This window comes from Fusarium oxysporum, chromosome I, assembly GCF_013085055.1.
Source record: "Fusarium oxysporum Fo47 chromosome I, complete sequence".
Classification (NCBI taxonomy): Eukaryota; Fungi; Ascomycota; class Sordariomycetes; order Hypocreales; family Nectriaceae; genus Fusarium; species Fusarium oxysporum.
Window position 1 is genome coordinate 2,329,688 of NC_072840.1, and position 20,040 is coordinate 2,349,727.

At 47.7% G+C, this 20,040-nt stretch overlaps 4 protein-coding genes across 4 annotated transcripts; 1 reads left to right on the top strand and 3 right to left on the bottom strand.

Annotated features, from left to right (window-relative positions):
* Positions 1 to 313: 313 nt before the first annotated feature.
* FOBCDRAFT_283478 (uncharacterized protein) lies at positions 314 to 2,019 on the bottom strand (the record flags this gene model as incomplete). Its single annotated transcript, XM_031181455.2, has 9 exons — positions 314 to 825; positions 873 to 943; positions 992 to 1,100; positions 1,150 to 1,277; positions 1,332 to 1,441; positions 1,495 to 1,524; positions 1,578 to 1,720; positions 1,782 to 1,835; positions 1,896 to 2,019. The coding sequence occupies 9 exons, from the start codon at positions 2,017 to 2,019 to the stop codon at positions 314 to 316; spliced, it is 1,281 nt and encodes a 426-aa protein (XP_031042223.2).
* A 3,596-nt stretch (positions 2,020 to 5,615) lies between these two features.
* Positions 5,616 to 7,704, bottom strand: FOBCDRAFT_2827 (uncharacterized protein). Its single transcript, XM_031181456.3, has 3 exons — positions 7,122 to 7,704; positions 6,140 to 7,068; positions 5,616 to 6,083 (listed from the first exon to the last, which is right to left on the bottom strand). The coding sequence occupies exons 1-3, from the start codon at positions 7,365 to 7,367 to the stop codon at positions 5,705 to 5,707; spliced, it is 1,554 nt and encodes a 517-aa protein (XP_031042224.2). The 5' UTR covers positions 7,368 to 7,704; the 3' UTR covers positions 5,616 to 5,704.
* Positions 7,705 to 10,387: 2,683 nt separating this feature from the next.
* Positions 10,388 to 12,098, bottom strand: FOBCDRAFT_211046 (CAP Gly-rich domain-containing protein). Its single transcript, XM_031181458.3, has 2 exons — positions 11,469 to 12,098; positions 10,388 to 11,126 (listed from the first exon to the last, which is right to left on the bottom strand). Exons 1-2 carry the CDS (start codon positions 11,706 to 11,708, stop codon positions 10,638 to 10,640), a joined length of 729 nt encoding a protein of 242 aa, XP_031042226.1. The 5' UTR covers positions 11,709 to 12,098; the 3' UTR covers positions 10,388 to 10,637.
* A 6,060-nt stretch (positions 12,099 to 18,158) lies between these two features.
* Positions 18,159 to 19,124, top strand: FOBCDRAFT_255382 (uncharacterized protein; the record flags this gene model as incomplete). Its single annotated transcript, XM_059611163.1, has 3 exons — positions 18,159 to 18,181; positions 18,360 to 18,488; positions 18,629 to 19,124. The coding sequence occupies 3 exons, from the start codon at positions 18,159 to 18,161 to the stop codon at positions 18,897 to 18,899; spliced, it is 423 nt and encodes a 140-aa protein (XP_059466571.1). The 3' UTR covers positions 18,900 to 19,124.
* Positions 19,125 to 20,040: the final 916 nt, after the last annotated feature.

The following is a 20,040-nucleotide window of genomic DNA, read 5'->3' on the forward strand; positions in this document are numbered from 1 at the left end:
CCATTCCATTGATGGGTGCGGAACGTCTTTGTCAAGTTCAAGCGTCATATTAACTTATCCCAGAGAATAGATGCTCTTCCCAAATCGTGAGGTAATAAGAATATGATTAGATGCATGGGTTTCTGCAACTCTTGGTGATGATTAAAACTAAATATTGGGTATTTCCGCCCCCATCCATATCACCCCCGATTTTTTCAAATACGCCTAGAACCCTCTTGTCTTTGTCCAAAGAACCTTTAACCCGAAAACGCCGATTTTTTCTGAGCCAATATTCCAAGCAATTGTCTTCTAAAACAGCCTTGTACTGTAAATTTTACTTGTTCAACGGACGTGAGAACGAAGGTGCCTTGGCATGATGATGTGGCCTGGGGCCACCTTGGATTCGTGTTCGCGGTGGCTCTGCGACTTCTGTGTGGTCTGGAGCAAAAGCAACCGACCGCACCGGAAAGTCTCGGTCTGATTCAATCCCGATATCGTCGTCATCATCGCTGCTCTCCTTTCGTTGGGTCGTAGGCCTGCTCTGACGGTGAATTGTCGTCGTAACGATAACACCACTTGTAGCCCCTGAATGAACTTTGGTCATTTCGAAACCAGGGTCATCCGTCAAGGAGGTGACGGTAGCATGCCCAACAAGAGATGTCTCGTCGTCCACGTCGCGAGGAACGTTGGGAACGTTGGAAGCATGCAGAGAGCTTCTTGGATGAGCTGACGAGGCGTGTCTGCCGATGTAGCTGCCATCCGTAACAGCAGCCGAAGCTGGTTGACTGGAAGAACCAGCACTGTCGCGAGAAGTGACCCATTGAACTACAATGGCCGAAAAGAGGACTCCATATGGTCAGTTATATCCCAGACGCCTTGTTTAAGGTACATACCGTCACTGTTGCAACACATTAGACACACCCAACCCGGCTCGCCATTAAGAACCATTAACACAGTCAAGTTTCTAGTTCATGTTAGGGGTATTCCAAACGCTAGACATCAATGGACTTACACTATGCTGCTTGTCAAGGTACAGCAAGCACCGACGAAAGTACGGAAGGCCACACTGCGGAGGCGGGAGTTCGCATGGGTCTTTGGAAGATTCTTGAATGAATAGAGATCTGACAACTCATTAGCATATGCACGTGAGACTACCGAATGTCGACTAACTTTTAAGAGGGATCAGAAAAAGAATGGTCAGGTAGACATTGACGACGGCATCGAAAGCGATAAGAGGAATCATAGAGATGCTCTTCATGCCGATGAAGCACTCTCCGTTTACAATTCTGGCAATGCGACTAATACCGTTAACAAGCCGTTGGAAAACGAAAGTCAATGCTAGAAGGACCTACTAGATAAAGTTGAGAACGACAACTACTCCATAACCACCAAGAAGTGTGATCATGTTGAACAAGTAAAGTTTCGAGTTTCTTCTTCGTGTAGTAGAACTTCGAATAACATGCTATATACTGTTAGACATGTGACTTCAATTCTCAAACAACATATGAAACTTACAGCTTTCTCGACAAGAAAGACGTATATAAGCTATTCTCGCATTAGTCAAAACCTTCCACAGCACAGTCGACAGGAGAGCCCACAATCTTGGTTGTGACATAGCAGATGAGGCAAAGCAAAATGGCGCCATGGCAGATGTTAAAGCTGCTATTGACACCGAAGACCTGTTGGAGGATTGCAGAGGTGAAAACAAAACCATAGGAGTCGACGTAGATGACCAGGACGACTATATCATATGTTTAGCCAACAAATTGAACCATATCCTCGCATCAGCTCAAGAGACTTACGCCAAGCAACAAATGGTAACCTGGACCAGGATCTAACGGCAGTAATTCTCTGGACTATTCCATCGTGCGTGTCAGTTTTTAGTGTTAATATCATGAGGGTTTGCAAAGACTTACAAAGAAAGACAGCTAATATTGAACAAGCAGCGAGGGAGACAATAACCGACATAATATCCCCTCCTATAGGAACAGGTTTCGGTAGATATGCCTCGCGAGGCTCGAGAGAAGGCTTGGGAGCCATATTAGATGGTGTTTGAGGACGCTCGTGTCAAAATGTGATCCGAAAGAACAACCAAGCATGCAGCAGAGTTCTTGTTACTATCCCTAGTGATAATAGGCAGATCTTCGATAGAAAGACGAAAATAATTCCAAGCCTTGATCAGAGGGTTGCGTACGGTGATAGTTAAGGAGGAGGAGGAGGACGGGGAGAAAAGGGCAATTGCCCAGACAGGTATAAAGTCAAAGCATAATTTGTGGCTATAGAGTAGAAAGATCAAGCCAAGACACTTTAATGACTGTGCGGAAGCCTCAGATCTCTAGTTCTTCTGCCGACAACCTATCCAGTAGTCTGGAAACTAGGGGTCTTTAGCTCAACCCAACTAATGTCTTGAAAGCTGCTCATGGGTCCGTAAATGAAATACGCCCCGAGATGAGCCAGAAGCGGAAGAAGTTCAGGCACCATGCAGAAACGCTTTGAGTGGCCGCAGGTACGAATGATACCGGAATACTGAGCGGCATAGCTGTTGAGCCAGGCACAATGATTCGGGGACCAACAAAGAGATCGGTACTTTGTTCACCAAGAAATTCAGTGTGAAGCGACCAACGATTTGAGATGAATATCGAAATAAGGTTAGAGCGGAGTGGTCGTTACTTGATGAGCCACTGACGGTGGTGGACGGGAGTACGATGGGTGATGCTCTTTGTGGGCACTGTAGAATAGTCTGGGATAGCGACGGAGGATCCGAATACCTAGCTGAATCCTTGGCGATGTCCCGGCCTCTGTTTGAGTATTTGATATGGCTCACGAGTGCGGTATGTCACCCATTGTTAGACTTGGTTCCGGATGCAAGTAGGAGAAAATCATTGTATTTGTGATGGTACAATGTTGGTAAAAGCTATTTGATAGAATGTCATTCATTTTGAGTTATAAAAGGTTGACTCGTAAAGCATTTGTTCGATCGATTTTCCAGAAGTCATCCCAATTCTTGATGATTGGTGATTGTATCAAGGCTCAGGAATGTCCAGTCTCGGGGCAAACTGTGTTGGCCGATATTGTTGCTTTCCCATTAAAACAATACCAGGGAGAGCTGCTAATGATTACTCTAACCCCCGTCTCTTGCGGCATGGCGTTCGATCGATACGGCTGTGGCTATGATAAAAAAGAAAAGGGACTTGAGATGAAGCCGACCCATTTCGGTTGGGAGTTCGATAGGAGGCGACAAATGGGAATAAACAGATCGACCACACCCTAACTTCGATCGTTCATCGGGTGGTGTAAGCCATCCTCGACATGGATGTGCTCAAACCCGTGGTATGGCTGGACGTTGTGCACTATCGAGTGCGCACTGACAGTGGCATCAATACCGGAGCAACGGAAGAGTGCCCCGTGCAGTGTTGTCGATAGATCGTGGCTTGTGTTGGCTGTAATGGTGTTTTTTCGAGGCTTGAGGAAATTTGAAGCTGCGAAGTGCTCAGATAATGTCTCTCCCTGAGCAAACTAGACGAAAGGGGAGTTGCTATCCAATCCTTATTAAGTAGGTAGGCAGGTACTAAGGTAAGTTGTCTCCCGTCTCGAATGTGGAGAGTTCTTCTGGATCCTGACACCCTGTTTAATGGGTAGGAGGAAACAACCATGTGATACAGTGTAAACAGGGACCAAATCCAGCAGGCAAGTAGAGACTGGGGAAGGGGAACCTCCCAAACCCGTTCATGGTAAAGCCTTCTCAGCTTGAACAAATCCTTCACCTTCCCGAAACATCATATTCTTCCCCCTATAAAGGAAGAAGGAAAAACCCCCTTCTCCTTATTCAAATCCTCCCGTCTTCTTGCTTGCACTATTGTTAGTACTTAGACCCGGCTAGATCCGATCTATCCACCCCCGGAATCAATCAAGATCCTTCGCGCTAATCCCCCTGACGAGATCCCGTTACGAAACCCTCTAACACAATCCGGACTGTGCCTCGACTCGAGATTGGCCGACGGACAGTAAATCGGCACCGCTAGGGAAACTTCACGCGTATGTGGTTCACCTGACTCGGCAGGAATTGGAGATCCAAAGGCGGCTTTGTGGCGGGTAGGTTCTCCCAAAGTCACGGTTCAGTAGTTGCCATCCCGCTTGGCAAAACAACTTTCCGACATCCTGGTGGCAAATAGCTCCAGATATCTTCCCAGAAAGATCATTTCAGGCTGAGGTTTTGCAGCTTGAGCACAGCTCGCAGAATAGCATCCCCGATCTTGAGCCTCAGATGTTCTTCAGCCCTCATTGATCAGTTAAGGCTGTGTGCAACGAAGGAGACCTGGGCTGAGTAGCATCGTCAGTATTGGTCGATCTCGACACCCCTGCCCTCTAGTGTCGATAGCTCAAAGCTTGTTTATCATAGGCTGCCAGAAATCCAAGACGACGATTTGCGCTGAAGATTGTTCTGTTCATCTGCTGCTGCATTACCGTTGGTCTGGATGTGGCCCGGGATTATATTTAATAAGCTCACATCGTACCAGCATATTCACGGTATCGGTTTTGAGATCACATACGTTGCACAGGCCTGATTCGCCAACCACTACCAACATGCTGGCTGTAAGTTGCCCATGAAACCCAAGAAAGTTTGCATTTATGCAATTCAATGACTCCAGCGTGTTGTTTATGGTGGGAGCAAGTGACCTTTTAAGTTCTATCTGAAACACGGAAATCAAGGATGCTCAACAAACACTTCCCACGTCAGCGTCATTACCTTATTTCCAATTGACACTTACATTATGAGGTTCAGGAAACCAATACATTGCCCGAGATCCATTTTCACTGCGGTGGCGATATTTGAGCAACTAAGTTCTTTGTAATTACCCGGACCTCAAGCTGCGGCGGCAATTGTGCCTCCGAAAAGCCACAGCCTGGTTGCTGAACTTCGCATCTTTGGGTTCCAACAGTCTTTGTTGTCCTTATAAGGATGTCAGGATTTATCACAAAGCCCCGTTGCGATGCGCTGAACTCTAACTAACAAGGCTGGTTCATACAGTCCTGATGATCTACCGAGGTAATAAACCCAAGAGGCTCTCGAGTTACATTCTCCTGCTGACTCTGCGACTTTTACCTTTCACCTGTGGTGCCATGTCACTGGAGCCAAGCTCTGGGTTCGGATTCTCAGCTGACTGAATCAGATGCTGTTATGATGCACGATACCGACACTGGGCGCTTGGTTGCAAATATCTTCAACGAACGGTGTTGCATGTAGGCTTGAGTGAACATTGAGGGTCTGTTTATTCATTGCTGGATTATGGAAGGTTCACTACCATATGCTGACATCCTAATCAAATCTTTTAGAGGACCCCTGCTGTATAAGGTCTCGATTTCGTATAAGCGTGTATAATAATAAATCATCAAAGGTATCATATGTAAGGTAAGAATCTGCACTCTCGGATAAGCCGAAAGTGATCATCAACCACGATCGTCGTGAGCACGCCCTTATGTGCGATCGTCCAAAGAAACGCCTTGCCATGCTTCCCATGTGTGTCCATATTGAAACCCAAGTTATCATTCCTCAGCCTCAACGCCGATCCCGAACATTCTTCTCCTTCAAAACGGTTCACAAATGCATGCAAGGGACCCTTCTGCCCCTGATTAACTCAAAGTGTGAAGCCTTTCGAGCCCCAGTTCTCAGCCCTAAACTCATATCGCCGGTAACATAAATACTCCGGCACCTCCATGCTACTCACTAGCTCCCCCGTTGGCTTTCATGATCTTCGACGGCTTGAGCGCGTGTGCGGATTCTAAATCTATCCCGAAGCCTCGCCGCAAATCGTGCACTTTGGCCCTGCGACTCGCCATCGGCCGCTTCAGTAACTTCTGTTGTCTCTTGATTGTTATTTTCATTAGTTTCCGCCCGCATCTGCCGTAATGCTTCCATTTGTTCTTCCACGGTCCCCTCTCGAAGGCGGTTAATATCAAAAAGTCTCGAGAGTCGGTTACGGTGAGATGACTGAGGCGCGTCGTTCTCAGCACCCTCCATTGCCAAAGGTGGCGGCAGTGTGCTAGAGTCGCCAACATCCGCCTCCGCAGATGCATGACCCTTGCCTGGTCGTAAGTCATAGCGGCTAATAACGTGTCAGTATACATAAGGATCGGATCATTTCACAAGGTAGTAACTCACCACAATGGACACGTGCCAGATACGTTAATCAGCCATGGATCAACACATGCTGGATGGTACTGATGCTTGCAGGGCAACACTCTAACATCTTCACCAACCGTAAAGTCTTCAGTGCAGATAGAGCATCCTAAGTGGTCGCTCGTCTCGTCTTCGGCACTCTCGGGAGAAGACGATGCCCTAGTCGCGGCTGGTACGGCATTGGTCTCCCCACCTGGTGCCGGAGCCCCGTCAGACTGTCTGGCCTCACTGAGGCGTGACGCAGTTCGCTGTGTGGCAGCATCGTTCCCTTCCGTATTTTCCAATTCCAATTCGGGATCTGGCTTTGTAGGCGTCTGGTTTCCAAATTTGACAATTGGGATCGTATCCAATACAGCCCGAGCAAGTCCCTTGGCCCGACTCTGCCGTGGCCGCCCGCCAAGTGCACCTCGTGGCCCGTATCTTTCAGGATATCGGTGGGCTCTCACAGCGCCTGTCGTGATGATGACCAAGAATAGCAGAGTAATCAGGCCAGTGATGGCGTACAAAACACTCATGGCAGCCGTGTTACTACCCCCTTTGCTCTCATCCTTCGGTATCGTATTATCCGTGTTGTTACCGAAGATGCTCGCTTTAACCACTTCACCACGGCTGGTGCCGTTCAAGAGGTTCAGGGCTTGTGTGGCCTCGCCTCCATCGGCCATGGACAAGATACTTGTAAAGGGAAGTTTTTCGACTGGGTCGATGGCACACCATGTGTTGGACGTAGAATACAGGACTATCGCCCTAAGATGAGGATCAAGCTGCATCAATGTGTTGAGCATCTTGTTGGGGCTGAGAAAAGAGTCGCCTTTGGGTTCGTCGCATGACAGATAGGCGATATCGTCTTTATCAGTCACTTTGTTGTAATTTGAAGAGTCCGTCGCAATCATATTACCCGTGATATGAATAATCTTTCGAATCGTTATTAGCATTAACCAGGAAACAGTGCAGAGCCAAGACATACATCTATTACTCGACCGGTGGAATCGTTCAGTCCCAGATTCGACGTAAGAGGGATCACAGCAAACTGCAGCCCAGGGTTCGCTGACAACGAGAGCTGCATGCCGTTGATAGTGGCCCATTCGGGGATTTCGGTTTCGGCCCATGTAGAGACTTCAGTGTCATCGGCAAGGACACCTGTAAGAGTGCAGGCTAGGATGGAGATGAAGAGCGCCATCCTGCCTATGCTAATTATCGTCGAGAATCTCATGATTGTGGTTGTATAGCGGTGGTGTCGAGGGTAGGAGAGGTGTTGAATAACTCCGGTTGTGGGCGACGGCGAGACTATAGACGGGCTTTATGCGTAAAGTATCGTGTGTAGTCGTCGATTTTGTGTACGTAGGGGCAAGGCTGATACGATTGAAGTCATCGCCGGTTGACGTTTAGGTGGAAGCCGACATGTCGGTTCTGAATCGCATGGGCCGGTCGCAATTCTCCTGCACTACACTCGTCTCGTATTTGTATTGCGGTTCGTTTTCGGTCAGGGGTTCCGCGGGCTGAGTTGGAAAGGGTTAAATTCAAGTTCAAGGCAAATTGATGATGGAGGGAGAAACAGGAGCAGTCTTCAAATCCATCACATCCTGGCCATGATGGGCCCCGTCGGGTCCCGTATCGGGGTGGAGCCCACCCGAAAAAAGTTCCCGCGCGCCCGCTGACAAGCGACAACAGAGGGGAACGGCAACTTCCAGCCACTGGAAACACAGCGTTTTGGCTCAACCAAGCCACTAAGAGCTCACTACTGTCACTACAAGCTTGGCAATTATTCAGAGCCAATTCTGCTTGAATCCGGGCCATCAGTGTGGTTTTGTAGATGTTAATGAATGATGATAACTTGCTTGTTTCAGTTGCTGATCGTTTGAGCTATCTATAAGATACATACCTAAACAGACAATCAATTCATTAAATCACTATGATTGCAATAAAGTATATCCATCTCTTCCGAAACTGTGAAAGCGTCTGTGTTGGCCAAGCTCTCGACCAACATGATCGCGTGAGGGGAAGCCGCATGGATGATATATCGGTCTTGTTAGTCATGTTGTATGGTGATACCCTACATATTCTTAATCTATATGTCAGGTAAGGTAGTTAACGCCAATGATATCTAATAAGATAATCTACACATTCTAAATAAAAAACATATCCCAACATCTTTTTATAGTACAATAGGAATCATTGTTGACAATGTAGATATTTCACTGATTAAATAAACTTTATCGTGGTTACTGTTGTGAATTTTAAGATATCAAGAGGAGATTGACGCAAGCCCTTGAATTTTTCTTTTAAATCTTGACCATTATAGACAACTAGGGTCTCGTTCATATACTGAAGGGCTTTTATGAATCATTAGATCATCAGATCGACATATTTGAAGTAATATTATAAGCCAGAAAGTGATCAGAGAAAGATAAACGACATGGCAAATTACTCAACCTCCTGTTATTACACATTGACAGATTGAACAATCGAGAATTTCAAAGTAACATGAAATATAATAATATCATGCGGCAGCTTTAGCCGCCTTATTAGATGTATTTCCCTGGCTATTTCATTGCTCGTCAGTATTCATGGTTGGGCTAATGCTGGGTTATCAGCAAGCATGCTTGAACTAAGTACTTTATCACTTTTCAGTACTTGAATGTAGTCCGAAATAACTGTTCAGAATTTAAAATTAATATAAAACCTTACGAGATAGGCTTTCGATCGCCTCGAGCGTCGTTTTGGCAGCTGAGAGGAAGAGTAATTTGCCACTTATCACTAGGGTTGGAAGTATCGTCGAGCTTCCATTCTGGGGCACTTGAAGATCAATTGAGAGACAAGCAAGGGAACTTTGAAGTCTATGGTATATACGAGTTGAGACAATCAGCAATAGCCCAGGGGATCAGACTCAGTTTCATGAACTTGGTTGTTGTTCGGGGGGCACAATTTGGAATACATATCAAGGGGAAAATATACCACAGAAACATTCTCATAAAACAATAGAGGGTATGGTACACTAGAAAAGATGGCATTTGAATGATAAATAACATTGTGGCTGAACGATGTTATCATATATAAGGTACCTTAGACTGTACCGTTACACTTTCTCGATGTAATATTTACCTATTGTGTTTTCATAGTAACAACCCTCAAGCTCAGAAAGCACAGAGATTGATTGGAAAGATGTATTTGTTCGGATATATTCTGGGTGAATATTCCAGGGAAATGATTAGCCCTGGGTATGCCGTTTACAGATGGTGACATGATCATTCATCAGCATTCAAAACGCCAGTATCTAGTGCCAATCCATTTCTAATAACCCCAGTGCTACATACATCTTAAAGTTAACAATGGCTGGCAGCCCAGAGGTTAGAGATGCTTACGAAGACACAGTGAGTAATCAGATATCCTGTTATAATCATAACATCCATTTCCACCTAAGCTGTAAATGGTATAGAACACCAACTCTTCCCGAGAGACTACGCAGGAGTATATACATGGTACAATTTAGTACTTGTGATGTTCAAATAGATATGACATGACCGGTTGTCGTGATGAATATGGCCCCACGTCACACTCTTCAAAGGCGTCCAATACAGCACAGGGTCTGCAGTACCGTTATGGTCATATACTATTTCCGATCGGTAGTTGGGTCCAATTAGAGATGACCTATGCAGGCGCGATCTTTTGTAATAGAAACATAGTATCGGCGAAAAGATGAAAAGGACGCCCAGCTTTTCCGTGGTGCCATGGTAACCTCCTGAAATAGCAAGGCACAGGAGAGATGCAACTATTACCATTGAAGCTAGCTGTAAGAGTTCAGTATGACACAAGTTAGTTACTCACAAATGTAGTGTATATATGCTACTGAGGAAGTGTATATACCTGTTAGCATTTCATAATCTGATACCCACCCTGCACCATATAACACAATCGTGGTCTTCTAATCCAGCACAACTCAACAACTATATCACCTCAAATAACCGCAACAGTTTCTCGGCCACTCTTAAGCTCACTCTGGATATACAAGAACAGCTATATAATAGCTATTGTTGTTGGAATAAAGTTGCCGAGCCGTTGCTGCAAGATTTCACGGATCGGGAATCGCGTTACTCAAGAGATGCAGGGGAGACCAGATGGCCGCCGCGTACGACGGAGAGATCTTACGCAGGGGCCGGGAATCTATGATAATAGATCTTGGGATGCCAATTCACGTGTTTCACAAAGTGGACGGGAAGATCTGGCTTGTGAGATCTCGGTTTGGTGACTGATTTGTGTATCCGTGTTTTGTAAAGCCGGCAGACCTGATGGCCTTGCACGACCAAGTTGCCAGGCTCCGGCTATGATAAAATTACTCCCGGTTGAAAGTACTTTGGAGGGTAGGCTTCCCACAGAGCCTGGCTCTAATTACAACCACCAGGTACACCGTTCGCTGTAGATATCAATGTTTACTCAACAGAGAACCACCAGCCCTAGACCATCGAGCTGTTCACACTCGAGACGTCTAAATCTCCTCCATATCTTCCAAGTCGTCGAGAGCAGGGAAATCGCCCACCTCAACCCGCTCCGGCCTCACAAAGACACCATGCTTGAGCTCAGAGGGCTCGCCCCAGTATCGAGTACCAGCGATGCTACCGTCATTCTTGCCAACGGGCTCATCGAGCTGGACTCCCACCCATGAACCGAGACCGCCGGGGATCTCCTTGACCTCACCGACGTACTGGATGACACCGCGTCGAGTATCCTCACCGCCAACGCGACACCGTCGGCCGACAGCAATGCCCCGCGTGGCAACCTCGCGGTCAAGAGCCTGCAGCTTGGCCTCTTCGTGGCTGGGAGCATCTGGGTCGAAACGGCCTAACTTCTGAGCCTTCTTCCAGGCTAGGACCGAGTCCGTCTTTTTCTCGTACTCTTCTTCGGGCATGACATATTTGTCGACGCCCGAGGTGTCATTCAAGTTGATCCGAGAGGCCGCAGGTCGTGTGTCAATTACCTACCAGGTTGGATCCCTGTCAGCCTTATCCAAAGTATTGGAGGGTAAAAAAAGTCTATGGTGGCACCACTAAAAGAGTGACGATCCTCTGGTCCCTGAACGCGCGCACATACGCAACAGCTCAACTCCCACCGCCTCTCCCGCTCGGCCCCCCCCTCGCCACACTTCTCAAATGCCAGCTCAGCACCGGTGAATAGCATGGACCTGGGAACCTTGAAAAGTCGTTGACAGCAACACCGCAGACAGAAGAGTGAAGGGCAGCGAGAATATCTCGGCCAAGGCACATGACATGGGAAAGTAGCTAATAAATGAGAGGCCGTGCTATGATGCACTCTGACTTACATGAAGCTCTGCATACGGGGCCAGGGGAAAGTTGGACAAGTGGGTGTCGTCTTCGTTAGGCGCCTCAATAGCGATAGCCTCTGCGCCAGCTGTGGGCTTGAGGGAGAGCCGTTGGCAAGAGGGCGGAACACCAGTGACAGTCTCAAGCTTGCCCTTGAGTTGGGAGATGGACCATGACGGTGTAATGCGACGCTCTGACTGCGCGAATTCTGAGATAACAACGAGCGGAACGTCGGCCATGGCTGACAGAAAGTCTGGATGGATGGATGGATTGACCTAGGCGGGGAATATCTCGGTGTGTGTTTGGCTGAGACGCTTGTCTTTGCTTTGCTTTGGAGGGGCGGTCAAAGAATGAGGTACTTGCGAGACGCCTACGCCGCTCTCAGGATTAGGTAGAGCAAAATGAGAACCGAATTCCACGGGTCAAAGTGGTATTTCCAAGGAAGAAAAGAGCTGAGCTTTGCCTATGTTAGGTGAGAAACGATGACAGTGATCGAACTTGAGTGAGTGTGGTGGGGTTATGATTATGCAGTCCAGGGTTCGAGAAACACCAGCTTATGTGCTAAAGGGTAACTAGCATCAAGGAGGATGCAAAAGCAAGGGCGGAAAAGAATAAAAAAAATAAAAAACATACAAAAAGCAAAACAAAAAAACTAAAAGAAGCACTTCGAACCAGAAGACAGCCTCTGCCGGAACTCAGGGCTTGCGCAATGCAGAATGCAAAAGCACCTAATATCATATATCATTTACATTTCCCGCCTTAGGCCGCTGGCGGGGGGGTTCAACTTTTGAAATAGAGACGGGATTGGTCCGTTTAGATCTGAGGCGGCAACGACGTCAACTTCATCATCAACAGGTCCCAATATTACTGTAATCGTATGTACATACGGTAACTCATTAGTGCGAACATGATTACCTGCATGCATTGTACCTAGTTCCCTACATGCCATATCGTTGGTTAGTCCTTGGCATGCCATGATAGGTCAGGCGTGGTTCTTGAGCTTTCAGCCAAAAGCAACTTGCTTCATCTTGAACAAGCATCCCTACCCAAGATGGAAATTGGAGGGATTCAGCACAGGCATGCATTATCAAATCTGGTGTGTAACTCATCAGCTGCCGTCAACATGAGGGAAAAAAAGCAATTGATGTTCGTCTTGGCTTGAACATCTGCGAAATATCGCAATATGTTCCTAATTTGGAGTGGCCTTCATAATGCCATGTCACGAATACCTCCAGTTTCCTTTTGTCTCTCCACGCATGAAGTCCAAGCGAAACCTGCATGTGCATGTCTGTCTGAAGTCCACTCACAAGAGCACGGCAGCAGATTCTACGTTGCTAGGCTACCTCACGTAGATTGTCGACCGGCTGAATGGCGGGAAGGATCTGAGATGGATATTCGACTAGGCCTCAAGATATGATACCCTGCCATGATCTGATCAACAGAGACCACTAGTAGGGCTCAGCCATATACCACAAGCTGCTCAAACCTCCATGAGCGGCATTAGCTCAGATATGAATAAACGACCGGCATATTCGAAAGTCTCGATATCGTCAAAGCGCTCATCTGCCCGCTTATTACCACTTTGGTTGAAACTTGTAATCGACAACAAGCCACCCAATTCAGGCCGGTTCCTTGCATTCCGCACTAACTCTTTGTGATGAATTCGGTGTTGTTGCCGTCGACCGGACCGGCCACGCTCGTCAGCCATTGACCCGGACGGCGTTTTGTCGGAGCTCCGCGCGGTCCCGTCCGTCTGGCAGCACCCGAACAAAGATTTATGCCGGCTTCTTGCACTGCAGGAGGTGTCGCGAGGAGGCTCCCCCGGACCTGACGTCCAAATCTTCGTGCGATAGTGACATCTATGTTCCATGACCGCACGGTGTTCCGCCGCCGTCATGATGCACTAGCTCTGAGTAGATACTGCTATCCTGCATGCCCTACATTATCCCTCGCGGAATAAATCGCCAACATGGATCATCCCCATATCATTTCTGCAGGCGATGCTACCCGCTGCCACGCCCGATGTACATCAGATACTGGTGTTACATGAGAAAGACCGGTGCGCGGCTCGCAGTCATCGGGAAATCATGGGTTGTCGGCAGTCTCGTTGATCCTGGCAGCCGCAACCCCTGGTATACCCTCCAACCCGTTTGATATAGTTTCCCTGGCACATGATAGTACTCGAAGTCTAGAGACATTGATGATGACGGGAATCGTACTGCCATCGAGTGGTTGGTGATGGGACAACTCAGCACTCGCTGCGCCCCAACAACCCTGGAATAATGCTCGTCCGCTGCAATCGAGGTCCGAGCGCGAAGCTCATGGTCATTGCAGCTTCCTGCAGTTTCCCTTGTTTAAGCATACATCTGTAAGCCAGATAATATATACGCGTCTTCACTTACCAACCATGCCGTCTTGTATATTAGACCTTTCACTTACAAGAACCACAGTATAGGGCTGACAGTGCCTCGCTGGAGCAAATACGGCAACAAGCTTACCTGTACTAGGACGACTTACTCCACGAGATGCGCTAGGATCTGATTTGTGCCAGACTTCGTATGCAAGAAGCCGTGACAAACAGCTGGGAGTTTGACGGGATGAAACGCTTGACCCTGACGTCTATTCCATGCCACTCATGACACGTCACATACCACCCACCAAGGGTTCGCAGCAAAGGCTCTCTGACCTACTGGTTAAATCGGGATTTTTGCTCCTGCAAATATTTTGCAGCACTTCGATTTCGTCACCCAATTGCCAGTTTGCCCTATCCGAACCGGTCCGGACATTGTTACGAGTGACCTCTGTTAGTGTCCCTCCAAGATGGTATGGTAATATGAGTAGATGCAAGCTAGACAAGTAGCTACTCGCACATGAAGGTGTTCATAGGGTAAGCCGATGTGCCCGTGCCCAAGGGCTGGTGAAGTGAGTTTGTCGAGTCCACTCATGCACAATCTGTTCAGGTCTCAGGCTTGGTCTATTCTGAGCCACGCGGCGTTCTGACGTCAAGGGTAGACCTTGCCCAAGGCTCAATCTCGAAAATTTGAGTATATCTATGGTAAGCGATGAGCGACTCACCGCTAAAAAAAAACACAAGAATCATGTTAGTTGTTGGAGTGGGGGTTGATTTAGAAGACATGACTTCTATAGGAACTGTTCACTGTATTTGGCCTGGCGCCTGGCTCTGTTTCCAATTCAAGATATCTCTTGAAACAACCTTGACTTACCTGGTGGTACCTATTATAGTCATCAAACATGGCCAATCCTCTTGTCTGTCCACGAGGAGTGTGCATTTTGTAGCAAATCGGGCCTGTCTATTATGTCCATCACAGCTAGGCCAGGTATCCAATCATTGAATCTCCGCACGCTCGATTCTTGTTAGCCAAGCGAGGCAAATGACGCGCGCAAAGGACGTGGGTATTGTTCAACTTCTCCTCGTCGCATTCTTCCATAATCGTGTGCTCGATATGTCAGGCACAAACAGACAAACCTTGTCTATTCTTTTGCCTTCATAGAAGGGTATTGGGTCTCAGATTTTAGCAATATAGTGGGCAAACTAGACGAATCTAAGATCCAGGATATCCCCGTTCGTGGATCTGTTTACCGACTCCGTGTCCAGTCCCCGCAGGAACACTAGCAGCGTGCTGTGAGGGAGACCCTTTGAGACATCCAGTCATTCCAGCCTTGGCGGTAAGCTAGCCCACCGACAGGCTGGATAATGGCTGAAGGAACGACATACACATGCGCCGCAGCTTACTTGACATAGGACTCGGCCTTGGTTCGTCGTAGGAAGTGGGCTTCAGGGCCTGTTCGAGCGGCACCCGCAATGCCACATCTATCATTCTCCAAATGTGTATGGAAGAAATTGGGGAAACTAGCGCGGCTGGACCTCCACCAAATACCAATGTTTTCCTCTCTCTTTCCAAAGGCTCTTCACTCCGATGGAAAAGCGTGAAACATTGAATGGAGAGGAGGACAATCAAGGTTGATTGGAAAATATTTGCTTTGGTCGCGCATCGACAGTAATGTGAAGTAGATCAGTTGCCCAAGTGTAGCTCTATTACCGACTTTGCCGTGAGGATTTGTCCCAAACAGACAATATCTTGGCTCGGTTGTGTTTCAGACACTGGCACTTCATGCCAGTCATCGTCATATCCAGTCGCTTGAGGGTAGAACACGAACCCAACTGCTTCGTTGTTCCTGATGCTGAGAAATGGCTGGCATCTACATAGCATGCCCTCTCAAGATCCTGGACTGTAGATCTAGTTCTGTCTCCACACCATCCCTGTAGCTTAAGAACATATGTAAAGAGTTGGCAGCGGTGATTTGAGTCTAGAGGAACGACAGTTTAGCCCAATAGAGACAGCATGATATCGTAATCGCCTGCAGATGGAAGTAAGAAAGGGAAAAATTCTTCATCGAGGTGGAGGCCTTGTGGCGGTCACAAGTTCACAACGTCCATCGAGGTGGAAACCAATCCTTGCTAGAAGTTATCTGGCTGCGGGAGGGACACGACGTGGCACTCTCAGAAGGGCTCGAAATCTAAGCCTTACTATAGGACGAGGACCTATGATGACTTGCAAGATCGCAACACTCAGCCCATCGGGCATAGCAGGAATCAATTTTGTTATTGGCGATGATGATGGCCATATTCGACCTGAGTGGCCTGCGGGGCCAGTTCGATACTGTTACATCATGTAGACTCACACTAACAACAACGGTTTTTCGTGTAACGCCATCTCTAACATCGCCCAAGTTCCCCACTTCAGATTGGTGACTCCAAGTAAAAATGCTGGCCAATCTTCAACGGCGCGTTCATATTGATGGAGCTGATATGGGCGCCATTGTGCTCGTGATTGATCAAGTGTCAACCAGCCATTTGAGTGTCCGGGGCTGCGCAACTTCGGAAAAGGATCGAATGCTTCAACAATCTATCTTGCCTGCCATGCAAAGAAAAGTCTTTCGTCCATCGCTTAGGCATTGTTGCTGGCATCCAATGCCCAAGTTGCCTGTTCAGCTTGCGCGCGTGCATGCATCCTCAGACTTCAAGCCATCATCTGGTGCCTGGACACAACAACGTGCATGAAGAACATCAAGCGGTCGCATGATGTGTGCTCAGCGACTCGTAAGTACCAAGGCGTAGCCCTTGAACCCAACGATGAATTGGTTCTTAGCTGCCCAGTATCGATATCAGTGTAAGTTGGCAACATGTATCAACCCCCAACATTAAGCCGGGTAGGTATGTATTTGGCCGTGTCGCACCTCTCTAGACAAGCCTCTTTTCTTGGACCTTCTTTACTGACCGCCAGTTCACCGTCATAATTCATCACTTCCCAGGATATTCCCGGCGGGCATTTGTTAGCGGAAGCTACGTGGAGCAAACGATGACCCGTGAAGAAAGACGGGATGGAGCGTCGTGAAAGAAAAAAAAAAAGGACTGTGGTTGACTCTGAGCAGGAAACTTTGTGGCTGGTAAAGCAAAGATATAGACATCCAACAACCAGCCTCAAGTCTCCAGATGCAACTGCAGAATGGTTGGCCTGTAAATGAAGTACTCCACCAATTGCATTGCCGAATGTTTCGGCTGGCCATATCAATAGCTCGGGCCGGGCCTCGATTTGTATATCGGTCTACTAGCAGCATTTGAACAAACGCCAGTACAACCAGAGGAATCTTGGACGAAGGGGTCAGTCGTGCGAGAGACCAAATGCTCAGGTGGCGTGTGTGTACCAACACTATCCGTGTATGTATTGAAAGCGCTTGTGTCTGGTGCGGGAGCAACGCACAGACAGTCGTTAGGCTCGTGCTCGAAGCTTGAGCTATTATCCAACTGAGGCAAAGCTTGAGTCGGTGGTGAAAGAAGGTGTGGTCGAATTATGCTGGGCTGAGCTGCCAGTCATGACTTGGTGTTAGTTCGACTTGCAAGGGGTTTGGCAGATGTCAACTCACTCTGGAATCTGGGTCTGGTTCTTTTCTAACCGCAATGGTCTTCGCGTCGTCTCTTCGAGAGCAGAAGAGGTTTGTGGATGATGCCCTGAAAGGATCACCGCTGAAACATGCATTGGGCAAGTTTGGCCACTTGTAATATTCAGGCTTTTTTTTAATGAAAGGTATGAAACGAAAGGATGAAGTCCTCTTGTTGGATGGACGACCTCCATGTCGATAAAAAGAGCCGCCGGCTAGTGCCTTCCCGTCCTGTAACAAGGAAGGTACAAATGCGGTCAGAAGAAATGGAAAGGACCAACATCGGAAACCTCTATGGTCAGAGGCCTGCCCGGGAAAGCAGAAAAACTTCTGTTAGGAACGGAACACTGAGGATAGAATCCAGTGCTAACTCAATATGGCAGTTAATATGTGATGTCTGCAATTCGTTGTTCATATTCCAATACATACATATTCCAACAACAGTTGGAATCCATTCGTTATGAAATTAGGTAGTACGGAAGTACAGGGAGCCGAGCGCAGCCGCAAACATGATGAGCTTCCATTGGCACCATCTCCACTACACTTTAATTAGCACAAGCGCAGACCTCTTCTCAAACAGTTCAGACTCGATCCTAGCATTCAGCTCCCCGCGGAGGATCATACCCCATCGACCACTGCGCGCTGACGCTGAAGCTGACGCTGGCTGGTTGGCTGTTAGCGCCTAGGCCTGCCTGGTTGAGCGTGCTGAGCTGGGCAGGCTGTGATACATGGGTGAGGCTGGCATCTTGCGGTAAGTTTCTGGTACCGCAATGTCCAGCGCCCATCGAGGTTCGCCGATTACTTAACGCCTACTTCGTCATCAATCAATATTGTGAATCCATCAACTCTAGGAGGTTTGATAGAGGATATGTTGAAGCGGTCACACTTCAATAAGCAAATCGCCACTTAATTTTGATACCCAACCATAGTTCGCCCGAGAGACACAACCATACAGTCTTCGCAAACAAGCACAGAAAAGCCGAACCTCGTTCTATCCTCGGTGGTGCTTCGAGTATAGTTTGTTCAAATCTGAACACTCACGTTCCAGTCTACCTATCGTAAGCTTCGACTCAAGTATTGCCCAACCTCTACAGCGAACTTGGGCCAAGCCTAATCAAGCCTTACGGGGGCTACCCTGGCATGATGACTGTCACGGAATGCCGCGATGTGATTGACTGAGCTAACTGTCTCGAACTAGGTGGTTCCTGCGAACCCTTGGCTGCCAGTGGACATACCGGTTGAGGCGTCAATTCAATGGTCTCTGTGGTGTCTCGACTCACATGTGTGCATGGGCTACCATATTGAGCTATGTCGCTGCCATCTTGTTTGACTTTCGGGAGCCCGATATGCGAGAGGACGGGGTTTATGCCGCAACTACAGAATTCAAGACATCCATGCCCAAGATTCAAATTCCAAGACTTGGGCCTCCCTTCACATGCGAGCTTACAACATCAGAGACTTGGGCATAAGACGTACCCAAACGGGTGGCTTAAAACACAGAGGGCCTCATGTTCTTTAAGGGAACTAAATTTCTGTAGGAGGGTCAGTCTGGCGTATAGTTTTGAATCACTCTGACCGAGACGATGGATCTCTTGGCATCCGTAGTTCGTACCGATGACATTTTATGCAAAGCTTCGTGGCATTTCTTGACATTGAGTGCTAGACATCTGGTATTGGAAGTGCATGCATCTGGCACACCCTAATTAGAGAATTCTTTTTTTATTTTTATTTTTTTATATATATTTTTTATTAGTTCTGCGGACATGGAAGACAACATTTGTATGAGACGTATACATGATTGTGATGTTGCTGCTGCTCCGATTTTGTTCTTTCCACTGTGGCCACGTGCTATTGTATATCAAGTTGACAGCCACCTTAGAATGAATGAAGGCACTGATACCAATGGTGGACTATGTGCCATTGCTTTCTTTCAATCTATTTTTGCCCCCAAATTTATCAACTGCACCATCTCATGAAAACAATTGAATGAAGGAACTCGATCTTTGTTATTCGAGCCCTTCAGAGTCCAAGTTAAATATTCAATACCCTTGTTAACTCAAAGACGAACAAAGAAAACCGGACCCGGCAACTCCCCCATGCGAAGATCGCAGCAACGTGGACCAGAGGGGAGTCCATGATGAGTTGGTGTAGAGCCAGGGGGGGCGTGCAGCCGACGCATCTAGCCTCAAAGCTGGAGACGAAGATTAGACGCCAACACCCCTCTCAGCCAAGGCAAGGCAAGTCAGTGGTGACAAAACAGGACCAGCCAGACAAGGCCGCGGCTGTGCAAGGCGATGAGAGACAAGAGCATTGCGGTGTGCGCCGTTATACAGCAGTTCATCCGCGCAGCAAAAGATGGTGTTGAGCTATAACCCCGGTCTCAACTATGACAGGTGCCAGATCGGTTTGGTCATTGCGGATGGTTGTCTCGACAGTGATGCTGAGGCCATAGTGGCATGGAATCGCATGGCATGGCAAACCATGTTATGGCTTCTGTAGTAACAGTGGGTTGGTCGGAAGACAACTTGATTAAGACGGAACTCAGGATAACCTCACTTTGCAGGTTCGTATTGGGCCAGCTCATTGAGCATGATGCGCTCTGCATTGTAT

What these genes read in the sequence shown, in the direction of transcription:
- FOBCDRAFT_2827 (XM_031181456.3), bottom strand. Translation starts at nt 7,367, where the DNA reads ATGAGATTCTCGACGATAATTAGCATAGGCAGGATGGCGCTCTTCATC. An exon ending in CCACCGGTCGAGTAATAGAT is followed by an intron (nt 7,069 to 7,121) that starts GTATGTCTTGGC and finishes ACGATTCGAAAG; the next exon opens with ATTATTCATATCACGGGTAA. An exon ending in TCTGGCACGTGTCCATTGTG is followed by an intron (nt 6,084 to 6,139) that starts GTGAGTTACTAC and finishes ACACGTTATTAG; the next exon opens with CCGCTATGACTTACGACCAG.
- FOBCDRAFT_211046 (XM_031181458.3), bottom strand. Translation starts at nt 11,708, where the DNA reads ATGGCCGACGTTCCGCTCGTTGTTATCTCAGAATTCGCGCAGTCAGAG. An exon ending in CCCCGTATGCAGAGCTTCAT is followed by an intron (nt 11,127 to 11,468) that starts GTAAGTCAGAGT and finishes CCAACCTGGTAG; the next exon opens with GTAATTGACACACGACCTGC.